This window comes from Ursus maritimus, unplaced genomic scaffold (assembly GCF_017311325.1).
Source record: "Ursus maritimus isolate PB19 unplaced genomic scaffold, ASM1731132v1 scaffold_4, whole genome shotgun sequence".
NCBI classification, from domain to species: Eukaryota; Metazoa; Chordata; class Mammalia; order Carnivora; family Ursidae; genus Ursus; species Ursus maritimus.
In genome coordinates, this window is record NW_024426552.1 from 69,055,509 (window position 1) to 69,071,369 (window position 15,861).

Here is a 15,861-nt window from a genome sequence, read left to right on the forward strand (position 1 = left end):
TACTGACAGCTAATGTTTTCATTAAAAAAAAAAAAGTTGGACTGACTGAATTATTCATTATTGGTTAATCAGTGTCACTGGAAGAGTTAAGAAAATTAGAAATTATACTTTTTATGACAACTTGAACAAACTTTTCACATTTTGATACGTATATATCATATGAACCCTGTGAGTGATCAGAGGTAGGGATAAACAAAGCAGATGGTGTCCCTGCCCTTGTGACACTAGCCAAAACTACAGCATAAAATTATGAACTATGGAAAGTGGTAATAGGGATAGTGTAAGATGTCTGTCCTTTCTGGGAAGGCTTCCTAAAGAAGTGACAGTAGAGCTGAAGACTAAAGAATAATTAAGTGAAAATAGGTAGAAGGATTTTAATAGTTAAAATGTGTGTTCTGTGCCTAGAAAAGAGTTTCAGTGGCCCACCTCCGGGAGGGGTCATAGCACATTCATGGAGCTGAGTACGGTCCAGTGTGACTCGAAAGCAGAGGTGGGGGAAAGAATAATAGAGGATGTGTGGAGGAACCTGCAGACAGGAGAAGAAGCTGAACAGGTGGGCAGGGAGCAGGTCATAAAGGGCCTTGTATTCCACGCTACAGAGCTCAGATTTTATCCTGTTTCCTAGGGAACCATTACAGAATTTGAAATAGGGGAAAGACCTGCACACATTTGTCTTAAATAGGAGAGACTAGTAGCTGTATAGAAAGTAGGTATGTTGGAGGCCTAAGACTGAAGTCGGAAACTAGTTAGGTGGATTTTGTAGTAGTCCAGGTGAGAAATGGCTTAACAAGTCCAGTAGTTTTGTTAATAAAGATGGCAATGAGCCGCTTGTCTTGGCTTATTTTTAAAAAGCTCTATTCAGTCAGTGTTGAATGGTATAGTCCTTAGTAACCAAAGCAGTTTTCTCATTTTTCAGTCTGTACACACTTTCACTTCTGGTTAGTGATGAAGATGATAGAACTGTAAATATCCCTTCTGGTCTAAAAATTGAATTGTAAGATTAATAAGAGTAACTCATACCCATCTTCCTATTTTTTAGAGAATATCCTTCTTTGTGACGAAACACAAAGGTTTACTGATTTGAAGCTGTTCTGGGTCAAAGAACAAAGGGGTAATCGCTGATTCTGTTAGAGTAGAAATAGAAGAGTCTTCCTTTTAAAGAGAGGGGGATTTTTTAGCCTTAGTCTTTAGCTCCAGTGTAGCCCAAAAGGTGGTGGCCTTAAAGAATGTGGCAGTGACATACTTAGGATTCTTTTCAAGCACCTTCTGTGTAACACATGACGTAGGGGCCCCACCTCTTAGCTGAAAGTTGCTGCCTGACTTGCTTTATTGTCTGATAAAGTTGGAAAGTGATTCTAAGAATCTTTTTCCCCCTCCTACACTAACAAGTTGTGGGTTTTATTGAAAGAAGTTTCTTTCCCTGATCCATTACTTCCAGCAAGTGATCCAGTTGCCTGGTGAACATCTGTTGATAGATGATCGTGGGGTTTTTTGTTGATGGTGGTCCTTATAGTTCTTGGTGTCCAAAGTTAAAAAGGATTGATTCTTTTTATCTAACAGTTGCTTCCCACAGATTGTTTGATTTGAGACATGCTTCATTATCTTTTTGTTTTAGGTATTTTTTTAAATATCCCTTTCCCTTCCTAAGACAACTAAATACAGGGAGTATTTGTGTGTATGTGTGTGTGTTATATAAAAAGAAATAGATTTTTAGAATATTGGGTCATTTCCTTTATAGGGGACTAATGTATTTAAATGTGTCTCAGGTTCTGCTTAATCATTTTTATTACTTCTTTAACTTTTTATTCTGTACTCCTAATATATGTGAAACTTTTGTGAATATGTGTCTCTAAAGTCAACATTCCCAAGTTGAAAAATATGGCTGGGCCTTAGACACAGATGGAACCAGGAATTCTCTTGCTATATGTCTTGTCTTCTCTTTTTCTGTTATCTGGCTTTATTTTTTTAATTTTAGGCTGTTTTTTCTTTGTGTGTTAGGAAACATCCCTCAACACTTCTTAGGGTTTATTTCTTACAACTTCGTTCACTAGTGAGAGACTGATTTTCAGGGTGTTAAGTGTGGCTTAGTTTAGATATTTACTCCTGAACCAAGCTTATTGGCTGGCAGTGTGTGGGGAACAATGGCTGACCTGGCTTGAATTTCATGCCTTCTGTGGACCAGTCATCTGTAATCAGGGCCATTTAAGAAAATAGTATCTTTGTCAGCCGTATGCATATCAGAAGTGGGATGCTGAGCAGATTTTTTTGAAAGAAGAGGAAACAAGTACTTTTATAGTACATGAAATTTGTTTTTCTGTCATCAGTTCAGAGCCATATAAAAAGTAAACTATTAGTTTATAGTTGGTTAATAAATATTTCCTCCTATATGCAGGATATGGAGTTAGAAGTCTAGTGACTTCTAAAGAGTCTCCTAAAGAGAAGTAGAGAGCATGACCTCAGAACACTCATAGTGTAATTGAAAATGAGAGGTTGTTTATGATAGATGGAATGGTGCATTTCAGTAGAGATAGCAAAATTTGTACTAGGCTTAACAGTCGCATTTCCCTCTGCTCCTTGCCACGCCTAATGTGCCCTGTCTGCTTACCACAGATCTCTTGTAAATATGTGTCAAAGAGACCTAAAAAGGAGATGGACATTTGAGCATGAATCTATCATCACTAATCAAAAAAAATAGTATGTTTCCTACTAATGCTAGGTCAGTAGTGTCTTGTAAACAAAGAATAGTGTACAGGGGCGCCTGGGTGGCACAGCGGTTAAGCGTCTGCCTTCGGCTCAGGGCGTGATTCCTGGCGTTATGGGATCGAGCCCCACATCAGGCTCTTCCGCTATGAGCCTGCTTCTTCTTCTCCCACTCCCCCTGCTTGTGTTCCCTCTCTCGCTGGCTGTCTCTATTTCTGTCGAATAAATAAATAAAATCTTAAAAAAAAAAAAAAAAGAATAGTGTACAGTAACATTCCAACTGTAGATATGCAGACCTATCAAACAACATGACTTTTAGCTCGTTTATATTAGAAGACTTTCCTGGTTAACAAAGCAGATTGACAATATAGCAGATTGACCACATGCCACTATTTGCTATCCCTCCCCAGACCCTAGTAAAATGACAGTTAAAATTTTTTTTTAATATCACAAGGGCAAAGGGACTAAAAGAAGAGACATAGTAGATGCATTTGAAAGACAGAAGGGTGGAAAAGTGGCATCTGACTAAACTGAACAGATGAGGACCTATCCTAAGCATTCGCAGATTGGGAATGTTCTGTGAGAAGTGAACCGGTTTCCTTGTAAAAATCTCAGAGGCTTAGGATTTAGAGACACACAACATCATGTATGTGTGGTGGGGTGGGGGAGCTATAATACACAGGCTGAAGAAGGGGGGGAATTAATTGAAAGTCTATGTAGGTGGTGTCAGAGGCCCCTTAGGATCCCTTCTTTACCCCATACAGCCAATGAAATATTTTAAGTCCCATCCTCCAGTGGAACAAAAGAACAAACTGATGTTTATATGTATTCAAGGAGAAATTAAACCTGAGAGGCCCCTCATTCTTGTCAGAGGAGTCAGTGAAAGGTGTAGCACAAGAATAAGAAAGGACCGCTAGAGGGGCGGTGGGTGATGGGCATTAAGGAGGACACTTGATGTAATGAGCACTGGATGTTATATGCAATTGATGAATCACTAAATTCTGTCTCTGAAACTTAAAAAAAAAAAAAGGGAGAAAGGCAGATTCGATGCACTGGATGTTATATGCAATTGATGAATCACTAAATTCTGTCTCTGAAACTTAAAAAAAAAAAAAGGGAGAAAGGCAGATTCGATGCAAGTTCACATGTTAAAATTTGTTTCCTCTATCCTGCTTTCAGAATACTTTTGCAGCTTGACTCAAAGCCCTCACACTAGATTGGAAGATTTTTCTCTGGATAAACAAATGCCCTGGAAAAAAATACTTTAGGTACCCCACCCCCACCCCCATCTCTAATGAAAAGGCTGACTTATCTCCCAGTTAACTTTTTAATACTTTTCTGTATGAGTAGACAGCAAAGGATTACCAGACATTTGAGAAAAACCCTTAATACAAGAGAGTACAAAACAACAGGGTTTAAAAAAGGAATATAGAAGAAACAGACAATGGAGGTGAAGAAAACCAACCTATACACACAAGTAAACTATATAATCTTCAGAGAGAAGATCAATGGCATCCATGAAACAAGGAAAATATTCTCAGAGGAAGAACGATCAGAAAACAATGAGAAGAAATTCTTGGGAAATCAACATTTAAGATTACCAAAGCGAACAAAAGATATCAATAGGTGGAAGATGGGAAGATAGTCAAGAAAATTCTCCCAGATTATTAGACAAAAATACAAAGATGGAAAATACGAGAGGAAATATATGATGTACTGATCTAACTAACAGTGAACAAAGAAAATAATTCAAGAAATAATAGAAAAAATTTCCCAGATCTGAAGAATATGATTTCCAGATGGAAGGGACTCACTGAGTACTCAGCTCAATGAAAGAATAAAGACCACATCAAATCATATCATCCTGAGATTTAATAATACCACAGATAACTCAGCAAAACCTGTTAAACTTCCAGTCAAGGTGTGGAGTAACAGGGACCAGATTTACCCTTACACGTGATAAGAACTAAAACACTGGGAAAAAATATACAAAACAATGGTTTTCATGATGTTGTACATCAGATAATAAAGGAAAACAGTCCCTAAGAGATGGGAAACAATGGAGGTGAAAACTACAATTGACCCAGCTTACTGCCTGGAGTGAGTTGCCAGGCTGCAGCAAAGGGAGGGACAATTAGATGGTCTCCTAGAACTAAGAAAGAGAGCTGGGAGTTGGGAGATGTCAAGGCGGCTAGTTTTTATACACATAGAGAAAGATCTGTAGAAGTCCCCCTTGAGTCTTCAGTAGCACATGTATGTAAGAATTACTGCCCAGAGCTGGAAAAGGAACCACTGGAAATGGTGAGAGGAAACTATCCTCAATGCTCACACAGGGCCCAGAATATTTCCTGTTCCCACCACTCAAAATAAGAAAAGTTGAGTAGAGGTCTTGCCTCAGTAATGGGGCAGAATGAGCTGTAGATTAAGTGTTGCTCCAATTTTGCCTAACAAAACTTTAATACCTCACAGGATCAATGGTTTCTAAATTTGTTTCTCCCCTATATAAGTAAACAGCTAAGAATCACCTATCTGTGTCTCAGAGCAAAGCTCACCGATATTTATAGGAATACAAAAATATCTAGCATCTATCAGGGAAAAATTTTCAATGTCTGGCATCCATTCAGTATTTTCCAGGCATGCAAAGACCCATAATGAATAAAATCCATAAGTTAGAATCAATCCAGAAATGACACAGATGATGAATTAGTAAGCAAGGATATTAAAATGGTGAAATAATTGTATTCCATATGTTGAAGAACCCACAGGAAAGATTCAGCATATTTAGAAGTAGCAGTGGAAAACAGAAAAAAGAACAAATCAAATCAAAATTCTAGAGATTCAAAATACGATGGACAAGATTAACAGTAGATTAGAAATTTCAGAAGGAAAGATAAGTGAATTTGAAGACCATGGCAATAGAAACCATCTAAAATGAAACTTATAAGAAAAAAAGTGAAACAAGTGAATAGCTGCGGGACAGACTGCGTGCAGAGCTAATTAAGTGTAATTGAAGTCTCCAAAAAATGGGAAGGGGAAACATTAGGGGAAAAAACGCTTTAAAAAGTGGCTGAAAACTTTACACATTTAATGAAAGCTGTAAACCCATAGATTCAAGAAGTTCAGTGAATACCAAGCACAAGAAATACGATGAAAACTACACCACAGCATATAATCAAATTGCTTAAAACTGGTGATAAAGAGAAAATTTTAAAAGCTTTCAGACCTTTGCCTCAATATTCTGTGAACCTAAATCTGCCCTAAAAAATAAAGTCTCTTAGAAAACAAACAAAACTTATTGTTGTAAGCCAAAAAATAAGCTGCTAAAAAGAAAAGACACATTACATATAGAGGAACAAAATATGACAGTGGATTTCATGGAAGTAACAGTGCACCTCAGAAGGACAAGAAGGAACATCTTTAAAGTACTGAAAGGGAAAAAAAATCTGTCAACTTAGAATTCTGTACCTTGTGAACATATCTTTCAAAAATGAAGGGGAAACAGACTTTTTTAAATGTATAAAGGCTGAAAGAATTTATCACCAGCAGGCCTGCCCTATAAGAAATGTTAAACCAGATTATTCCGGCAGAAGGAAATGTTGTCAAACTGTATATCTACATAAAGGAATGAAAATCACTGAAAATGACAAATGTTTTTTATCTAAATCTCTAAAAAATAACTGAATTTTTAAGAAATGAAGTACTGATACATTCTATAACATAGATGAACCTCAAAAACTAAGTAAAAAAGCCATTTACAATAGACTGCATGTTGTGTGGTCCTGTTTATATGAAATAGCCAGCATAGGCAAATGTGTGGTGACAGAAAGATGAGTGGTTGGCTAGAGCTTGGGAGGGGGAGAGGGAACAGTAAGAAGTGATTTCTAATGAGTACAAGGTTTCTTCTAGGGATGATGACAATGTCCATAGTTAGATGGTGGTGATGGTTGCACAACTCTCTCTATATAATAAGACCTAGATGAACTTTATGGTATATAGAGAGTTATTGCTTAATAAAATAACAAAGGAGATAAAAGGGAATTATAAAAAATACTTAGTCAAAAAGAGGAAAAAGAGAAAAATATAAACAGAGAATAGAGACCATTAGAAAACAAATAATGGAATGGTGGATTTAAACCCAGCTATATCAGGGGTGCCTGAGTGGCTCAATTGGCTGAGTGTCTGACTCTTGATCTCAGCTCAGGTCTTGATCTCAGGGTTGAGTTCAAGCCCTGCATTGGGCTCCACACTGGGCATGGAGCCTACTTAAAGATAGATAGATAGATAGATAGATAGATAGATAGATGATAGATAGATAGATGATAGATAGATAGATGATAGATAGATAGATAGATAAAGAAAGTAATCACATTAAATGTAACTGATTTAGACATCCCAATTAAAAAGCAGAGGTTATTCAATTATTAACTATATGCCATCCACAAGAAATCCACTTAAAAAATATAAAGCCACAAAATAAAAGGAATTTTTTTTTTTAAGTATGCTAACAGTGAAAAGAAACCTGGACTGGCTAAAATCAGATAAAGTAGATTTTAGAGCAAAAAACACTGCTGTAAATATTTAAGGGATAAGGGTAGGGAATAGGTTATTTTATAATGGTAATAAGGTCTGTCTGTCAAGAGGATATAATAGAAGAGTAAACATTTTATGCACTTAATAACAGAGCTTTGAAATACATGAAACAAAAACAGATATAATTTTAAGGAGAAATAGACAATTCCAGTTATAGTTGGAGATTCCAGTATACTTCTCTCAGTAATTGGTAGAGCAAGTAGACAGAAAATTGCTAAAACTATCAATCTGCTTTGACCAGTTGACATTTATAGAACACTCCACCTAGCAGAATACACATTCTTTCTAAGTGAACATGGAACAGTTGCTGAGATAGAGCACATTCTAGGGAGATTTTTATTTTTATTATTTTTATTTTTTTAAAGATTTTATTTATTTATTTGACAGAGATAGAGACAGCCAGCGAGAGAGGGAACACAAGCAGGGGGAGTGGGAGAGGAAGAAGCAGGCTCATAGTGGAGGAGCCTGATGTGGGGCTCGATCCCATAACGCCGGGATCACGCCCTGAGCCGAAGGCAGACGCTTAACCGCTGTGCCACCCAGGCACCCCTCTAGGGAGATTTTTAAAAGCCTAATAAATGTAGAGAGATTCAAATCACACAAAGTATATATTTTTTTAAATTTTTTATTATGTTATGTTAGTCACCATACAGTACATCCTTAGTTTTTGATGTAGTGTTCCATGATTCATTGTTTGCCTATAACACCCAGTGCTCCGTGCAATACATGCCCTCCTTAATAGCCATCACTGGGCTAGCCCATCCCCCTACCCTCTCCCCTCTGAAACCCTCAGTTTGTTTCCCAGAGTCCGTAGTCTGTCGTGGTTCATTCCCCCTTCTGTTTACCCCCCCCTTCATTCTTCCCTTCTTTCTCCTACTAATCACCCTACTATTTCTTATGTTCCATAAATGAGTGAAACCATATGATAATTGTCTTTCTCTGCTTGACTTATTTCACTTAGCATAATCTCCTCCAGTCCCGTCCATGTTGCTGGAAATGTTGGGTAATCGTTCTTTCTGATGGCTGAGTAATATTCCATTGTACTATATTATTCTTAAAGGGTATCCAGCAAGGGGACCTAACAATTATAAATATCTATTCCCCCAACAGGGGAGCAGCTAGATACACAAGCCAACTCTTAACCGGAATAAAGAGACATATAGGTAATAATCCATTAATAGTAGGGAACCTCAACACTCTGCTCTCAGCAATAGACAGATAATCTAAGCAGAAAATCAACAAAGAAACAAGAGCTTCGAATGACATACCGGACCAGATGGACCTCATAGATATGTACAGAACACTACACCGTAGAACAACAGAACACTCATTCTTTTCGAATGCACATGGAACTTTCTCCAGAATAGACCATATACTGGGTCACAAAATAGGTCTCAACTGATACCAAAAAACTAAGATTATTCCCTTCATATTCTCAGACCACAATGCTTTGAAACTAGAACTCAATCACAAGGAAAAATTTAGAAGAAACTCAAACACTTGGAAACTAAGAACCATCCTGCTTAAGAATGATTGGGTAAACCAGGAAATTAAAGAAGAACTTAAGCAATTTATGGAAACCAATGAGAACAAAAAACACATCGGTCCAAAACATATAGGACACTGCAAAGGTGGTCCTAAGGGGAAAATACATAGCCATCCAAGCCTCACTCAAAAGAATAGAACAATCTAAAATGCAGTCCTTATATTCTCACCTTAAGAAGCTGGAGTTGGAACAGAGGAACAGGCCTAACCCATGCACGAGAAGGCAGTTGATCAAGATTAGAGCAGAGATCAGTGAATTAGAAACCAGGAGTACTGTAGAGCAGATCAACAAAACTAGAAGCTGGTTCTTTGAAAGAATAAATAAGATTGATAAGCCACTGGCCAGACTTATTCAAAAGAATAGAGAAAGGACCCAAATTAATAAAATTATAAATGAAAGAGGACAAATCACACACCCATATATTCTATGAGCACAATATAATTAAATTAGAAATCAATAACAGAAAAATCTCTAGAAATATTTGGGGGGAAAAAACCCACTTCCAAATAAATGAAGAAATCCAAAGTATACTTAGGAAGTATATTAAATGGAATGAAAATGAAAATTCAAAGCATCAATATCTGTATGATGCTGCTAAGGCAATGCTTAGAAGAAAATGTGTAGTATTAAGCACCCATATGAGAAAAAAAGATTTTAAGTCAATGACTTAAGCAAAGCTATCTTAATAAACTAAAAGGAAGAGCAAGTAAGATCCAAAGTAGTAGAAGAAAAGAAATAACAAAATTCAAAGCAGAGATCACAAAATAGAAAAAATAGAAAAATCAATGAAACCATAAGCTGATTTACTGAGAATATCAATAAAATGGATAAACCTCTAGGCAGACTGGAGGGGGGCCTGGGGGGGCAGCACAAATTACCAATATTGAGAATGAAAGAGTTGGCATTTACAGATATTAAAAATGATAAGGTGACAAATTCAACATGTTAGATAAAGTGGGAAATTTTCTCGAAAGACAAATTTTCAAAGTTCATTCAGGAAGAAATAAGTAACCTGAAAACACTATGTCTCTAGGGAAATTTAGTTTGTAGTTATTAACCATCCACAAAGAAAATGTCAGACCCATATGGCTCCATTGGTGAATTCTGCCAAACATTTAAGGAAGAAATATCAACAGTTCTACATAATCTTCCAGAAAATTGAATGCAAAGGAGTAATTCCCGATTTATTTATTTGTTTTTAAGATTTTATTTATTTAGGGTCATCTGGGTGGCTCAGTGGGTTAAGCATCTACCTTTGGCTCAGGTCATGATCCCAGGGTCCTGGGATCCAGCCCTGCATCAGGCTCCCCATTCAGCTGAAAGCCTACTTCTTTTTTTTTCTTTTCTTTTCTTTTCTTTTCTTTTCTTTTCTTTTCTTTTCTTTTCTTTTCTTTTCTTTTCTTTTCTTTTCTTTTTTTTTTTTTAAGATTTTATTTATTTATTTGACAGAGACAGCGAGAGAGGGAACACAAGCAAGGGGAGTGGGAGAGGGAGAAGCAGACTTTCCCGCCAAGCAGGGAGCCTGATGGGGGTCTCGATCCCAGGACCCTGGGATCATGACCTGAGCCGAAGGCAGACGCTTAACGGCTGAGCCACCCAGGAGCCCTGAAAGCCTACTTCTCTGTCTCCCTCTGCTGCTCCCCCTGCTTGTGTGCTCGCACTCTCTCTCTCTCTCTCTGTCAAATAAATAAGGTCTTAAAAAAAAAAAAAAAGATTTTATCTTTTTATTTGACAGAGAGAGAGCACTAGCAGGGGGAGCCACAGAGGAAGAGGGAGAAGTAGGCTCCCCACTGAGCAGGGAGCTTGATGCAGGATTCCATCCCAGGATGCTGGGATCATGACCTGAGCTGAAGGCAGACGCTTAACCGACTAAGCCACCTAGGTGCCCCTCAAGGCTTATTTTTGTAACTGTCAAGGCATGCTGATATTGGCATAAAGATAAAGAGATCATTGCAGGGGCCCCTGGGTGGCTCAGATGGTTGAGCGCCTGCCTTCAGCTTGGGTCATGATCCCAGGGTCCTAGGATTGAGCCCCGCACAGGTCTCCTTGCTCAGCGGGGAGCCTGCTTCTCCCTCTCATTCTGCTGCTCCCCCTGCTTGTGCTCTCTTGCTCTCTCTGTCAAATAAATAAATAAAATCTTTTAAAAAAGAGAGATTATTGCAGCAAAGTTATGTATCTTTAGCCCAGGCATATATGGACAATATGGACAATTGATTTTCAACAGTGGTTCAAAATGGTTTTGACCTTCTAAATAGCAACACTGGAAATTAGAAGAAGTTCTGAGGGGGAAAAGCATTTTCAACCTAAATATATATAGTCAAGAATTATCAAGGGGTAAACCAAAAAGAAGAGAACAGAGTATCCAGAAAATAGATTCTAGCAAGGGTGAAAGTGAAGGAATGTCCTAGGACAACAACTCTGGCAGAAGTCTAGGCATAACCTGCAGATTAAAGCAGGATCTGAGAGCAAGGCGGGGGCGGGGCGGGGCGGGGGGGGGGGACGAATGTGTTTGAATTACGGAGAATATTATTGATAGATGTGTGTCAGAAATGTAGCAAAAATAATTGGTAGAACCATGGAAAAACCAGAAAGCATTAAGATGTAGCAGTTATTAACTTTAATAAAAAGAGGAAGGGCTAGAGTTGCTCAGAAAGGTGGCATGCTCATTGTAAACTCTTTGTTTATACAATTTGTACTATCTACACGGTCATGGCAATATAAGTTCTTTTGGGATGAATAGGGCCAAATGGAAATAGGACTTGATAGACTTTGTTTTCCAGATTGCTCAGTATCTAAGTGTAGGCCTCTGTTTACGAGAACCAGTGTTCTAAAGGGCTGTTTCTTCTGCCTTGTGCTCTTTTATTCAGCACCAGTCCAGGTACCTCTTTAATCAGGACACAGACGTGGTTGTCCCCACTCCTGCTTGAAGACAGAATAGGTTACTTTTATCAGTTTCCTGTCAGCCAGTGTCTTTAGGGGAAATCTCTTCTAGAATAACTTTGTTCCTAGTCTGTTCTTCGGAGAAACATGATTATGAGTACCTTTATTGATCTTGTTTAAATAGGCTGATTCTTTTTTTAATGCCCTCTAGGAAGTAAGAAGAAAGAAAAGGAACGGCCAGAAATTTCTCCTCCATCTGATTTTGAGCACACCATCCATGTTGGCTTTGATGCAGTTACTGGAGAATTCACTGTAAGTTTACCCAGTTGGGACTCATTTATGTATCAGCACTCAAACCTTTTTTGCACTATTAAGTTTCAAGTTAACTTTTCTATCCACATATTAACTGTCAATCCTTAGTGCTTTTCTCTTCTTATAAAAGTATTTGTGGTTGGATGTATCTTTTTCTTAGGGAGCTGAGCCCTTCAGTTAGAATTATGCAAAATCGATTTAGAAAAATAAGACATTTTAAAATTTAATCAAGGCTACAATTGATTGGCTTGTTTTTTATGTGTCTTGTCTTTACTTCTGGAAATTGAATTTATTGGAGCAACTCAAAATAACTAATTTCTGAATATCTTTTTGTTAGGGCATGCCAGAACAGTGGGCTCGATTATTACAGACCTCCAATATCACCAAACTAGAGCAAAAGAAGAATCCGCAGGCTGTGCTGGATGTCTTAAAGTTCTATGACTCCAACACAGTGAAGCAGAAATATCTGAGCTTTACTCCTCCTGGTAAGATGTCCTACTGTGGTAAAAGGCTGATTCAGATGGGATTGCAGAATTGTGAAGCACACCTGGATGATTGCTTCTGGAAAAATAAAAAGCTAAGCTATGGTTCTTGTCTCTATTGTTGCCCCTGTGTAGATCTGCCTTTTGTAAACTGATTGGGGCAGGTTTTATGCATAATTTGAAGGCCGGGGGACTGTGTTAATCTCTTAGTTTTGTCAAAGGTGGATGTTCTGGCTTTTTGTTTTTTCGTGTCACTTCTTTGGAATGACTCCCAGCAATAGAAGAGAAAGGCGCTGATGTATAGGCATGTTCATACTAGACATATGTTTATTGTTAGCAGGACAGGAGGAGGGTTGTCTGCTATATTACATATACAGACTTTGAAGTAAAAATGTTTAAGTCCATTCAAAAATTGAAAAACTTACCAAATATATAAACATAAAGTAAGCATTAGAACGAAAAGATTTTATACCTTGGAATTAGAGTATCATTAGGTAAGAATTGGAGTATAGTGGGTTTTTAAAAATAGTTCATTTGTTCAAATCAGGATCAGAATAAAGTCCATATAGTACAGGGGCGCCTGAGTGGCGCAGTCGTTAAGCGTCTGCCTTCGGCTCAGGGCGTGATCCCAGGGTCCTGGGATCAAGCCCCGCACAGGGCTCCCTGCTCCGCTGGGAGCCTGCTTCTTCCTCTCCCGCTCCCCCTGCTTGTGTTCCCTCTCTCGCTGGCTGTCTCTCTCTCTGTCAAATAAATAAATTAAAAAAAAAAAAAAAAGTCCATATAGTACAGTTGATTGCTGTATCTCTTTTGATGTTTAGGCTCCCTCACGTGGATTCTCATATTCTTTGCCTTGAAATTTATTTGTTGAAGAAACAGGGCCATGGGTCCTATTTCCTTCAGTGGGTTTTGCTAATTACATCCCCAGGGTGTCTTTGTGTTTCTCTGACCCCTAAAATCATACATGTAGTTTTAATTAATTGTATTTAATTTGATTACATTTTCAGAGAAATAAGGGCTGTGCTCAAGGAAAAAATAGAGACCACTTGGCCGAATGATCTTGACTTTTTTACTTAGATCTTGACCTTTACATCCTTAGCAAAAAGGTCAGACTTGTCCCTAGAACTTTTGTGTCAATTAGTAAGTCTGTATAAATTAGTATTTTTTTTAAATCAGTGTTTGAGCAGAAAATGGTATATTCTTTTCACCCAATATTTTATATTATATACTTAATATATATGTTACAGTTATGTTAAATATATACCTTTAATATAATCATATTTATAAATATATATTTATATGTACTTATGTATATATAAGTATACATATGTATATATATGTTTATATTATATACTTATACAAATAACAAATATAAATATGTTTTATATGTTATGTTAATATATATGTTAAAAATATAGCATATTATAATTACATAATTATATTAATATTTAGCATATATTGTTAGATATTATATAATGTATATAAAATGTAAAAATCTCTGGACCTTTTGAAAAGTAAAACAAAACAAAATTTGCTCTTCTAAGCTCCAGAATGAATGTTCTGACATTTAGTCTTCATGAACTGTGTTTTTGCCTTCAGGACTATGCTTTCTTATTGATAAAATTTATGTCAAGAATTTTCCTTTGCACAATTGCTGTTGTCTGAATAGTTGCTTTAAGAGTCTCCATAGACAGTTTTTTTTCTGGAGAAAGTATTGCAATGAATAAACTTCAGTTTTGTTTTAATAAATACACATTGAGAAGTATAGTTACAAATGTTTCTAATAAGTTAAGTATAGTTCACATGCTATAAAATTCACCCATTTGAGGTATATAAGTCAATGATTTACAGAGTTCCATTAAGATTTGAGATTTGTTAGCACAATCTTGTATAAATTCACATTTGAATACTGATATTGTCATTTTTCTCAAGGTTTACTTCATCTTAAAATGAAATCTGTCTAAGAACATTTTACTTGCTCTGCTTTGTATTTTCTTCTCTTTATTTTTTTTCTTCCCTTTATTATATAGAAGTTATTTTTGGAATTGTTGACTTAGCATTTTTTTTCCGTTTTGTATTCAGAGAAAGATGGCTTCCCTTCTGGAACACCAGCAGTAAGTTAATACATTACTTCTTGTAGCTCTTGTTCTAACTTAAGTTACCTGAAACAAATCTCGGTTTTTATTTAGCTTTCTAAAATAAATCACAGCCATCAGAAATAAATAACTACTTAATAAATTTTAAGCTAGCCACTTAAGCAAATTGATGAAGCAAATAAGGAAGCCATATTAAGTAAATAATTTCTTCAATTAGGAAGAAACAATCTCCTTGAGGTATATGAAGACAAAATGCAGTAATATGTAAAGTACCTACCCAGCACACACCTGGCATGTAATAAGCTCTTTATAAAGGTTAGCGTCTTCTTTTATTTTATCAACCACCATTCTTGATGGTGAATCTAGCTCTCTTAAATGACCGAAAATGACTCTGACTTATACAAATCCTAGAGGATCTTTATTTTTGGTTTTAACAAATAAAGTGATTATTTCCCTATGGGGCTTGTTTAAGGGATATAAAATTCTCCACCTAAAAAGTACAGATTTTCTCTTAAGAAAACTTGATATTTACTGTGATCCTTTATTTCATAAACTTTTCTGTAAGTTACAGAATTGCCTTTACTTTTGAAGTGATTAGAATAGAACCAATGAGGTTTTATTGTTTTGAAATGAGCTATTAAATCTATTATTGTTATATTTGACTTGGCTTCCTTGCTTTGCTCACGTGATTAATGCAGCTGAGTACCAAGGGATCAGAAACGTCAGCAGTCGTGACAGAGGAAGATGACGATGATGAAGAGGCTGCTCCCCCTGTTATTGCCCCACGGCCGGATCATACAAAATCAGTGCGTGTCTGAGTAACTGGACTGCGGGTGTGTGGGCGTGTGTGCTTTTAAAAAAACAGCAGTCTGTATTTGACTGCCGGTGATTGATTTTCAGAAGCCCTCAGTATGGGGGAAATTTGACGAAGAGATCTTAACCTAAAAATCATTCATCAAAAAATTTGAAAATTAAAATTAAATGACTTTCTCAACAGTTAAAATAGTTAGTTACCTCATTGTTTTTCCTTTCCATATTACACCTTCTCTTCCAGAGAATTCATCTATTTCTCTGGCTTTCTCTGTTTATCTCAGTGCAGATAACTACTATATCTAACACTTAAATCTTCTTACCCAAGTTGTGTATATAATCTCCCATTTTACATTTCTCTTAAAGCCTTGGTGTCATTCAGGAGGCTGTGGAGAGTGATAGGGAAGAATTTAAAAAATAATAACCTTAGAGAGAGAAAGAGTCCTGT

General features: G+C 36.8%; 1 protein-coding gene across 2 annotated transcripts in view; it reads left to right on the forward strand.

Moving 5' to 3' along the window:
* PAK2 (p21 (RAC1) activated kinase 2) overlaps positions 1–15,861 on the forward strand; it is an 88,713-nt gene that overhangs the window by 45,873 nt on the left and 26,979 nt on the right. For both annotated transcript variants that reach the window (XM_040621394.1, XM_040621393.1), the window contains 4 exons: positions 11,928–12,028; positions 12,366–12,513; positions 14,590–14,621; positions 15,302–15,409. In XM_040621394.1, coding sequence (XP_040477328.1) covers positions 11,928–12,028; positions 12,366–12,513; positions 14,590–14,621; positions 15,302–15,409 — 389 coding nt within the window. The remainder of the gene's footprint in view (positions 1–11,927; positions 12,029–12,365; positions 12,514–14,589; positions 14,622–15,301; positions 15,410–15,861) is intronic.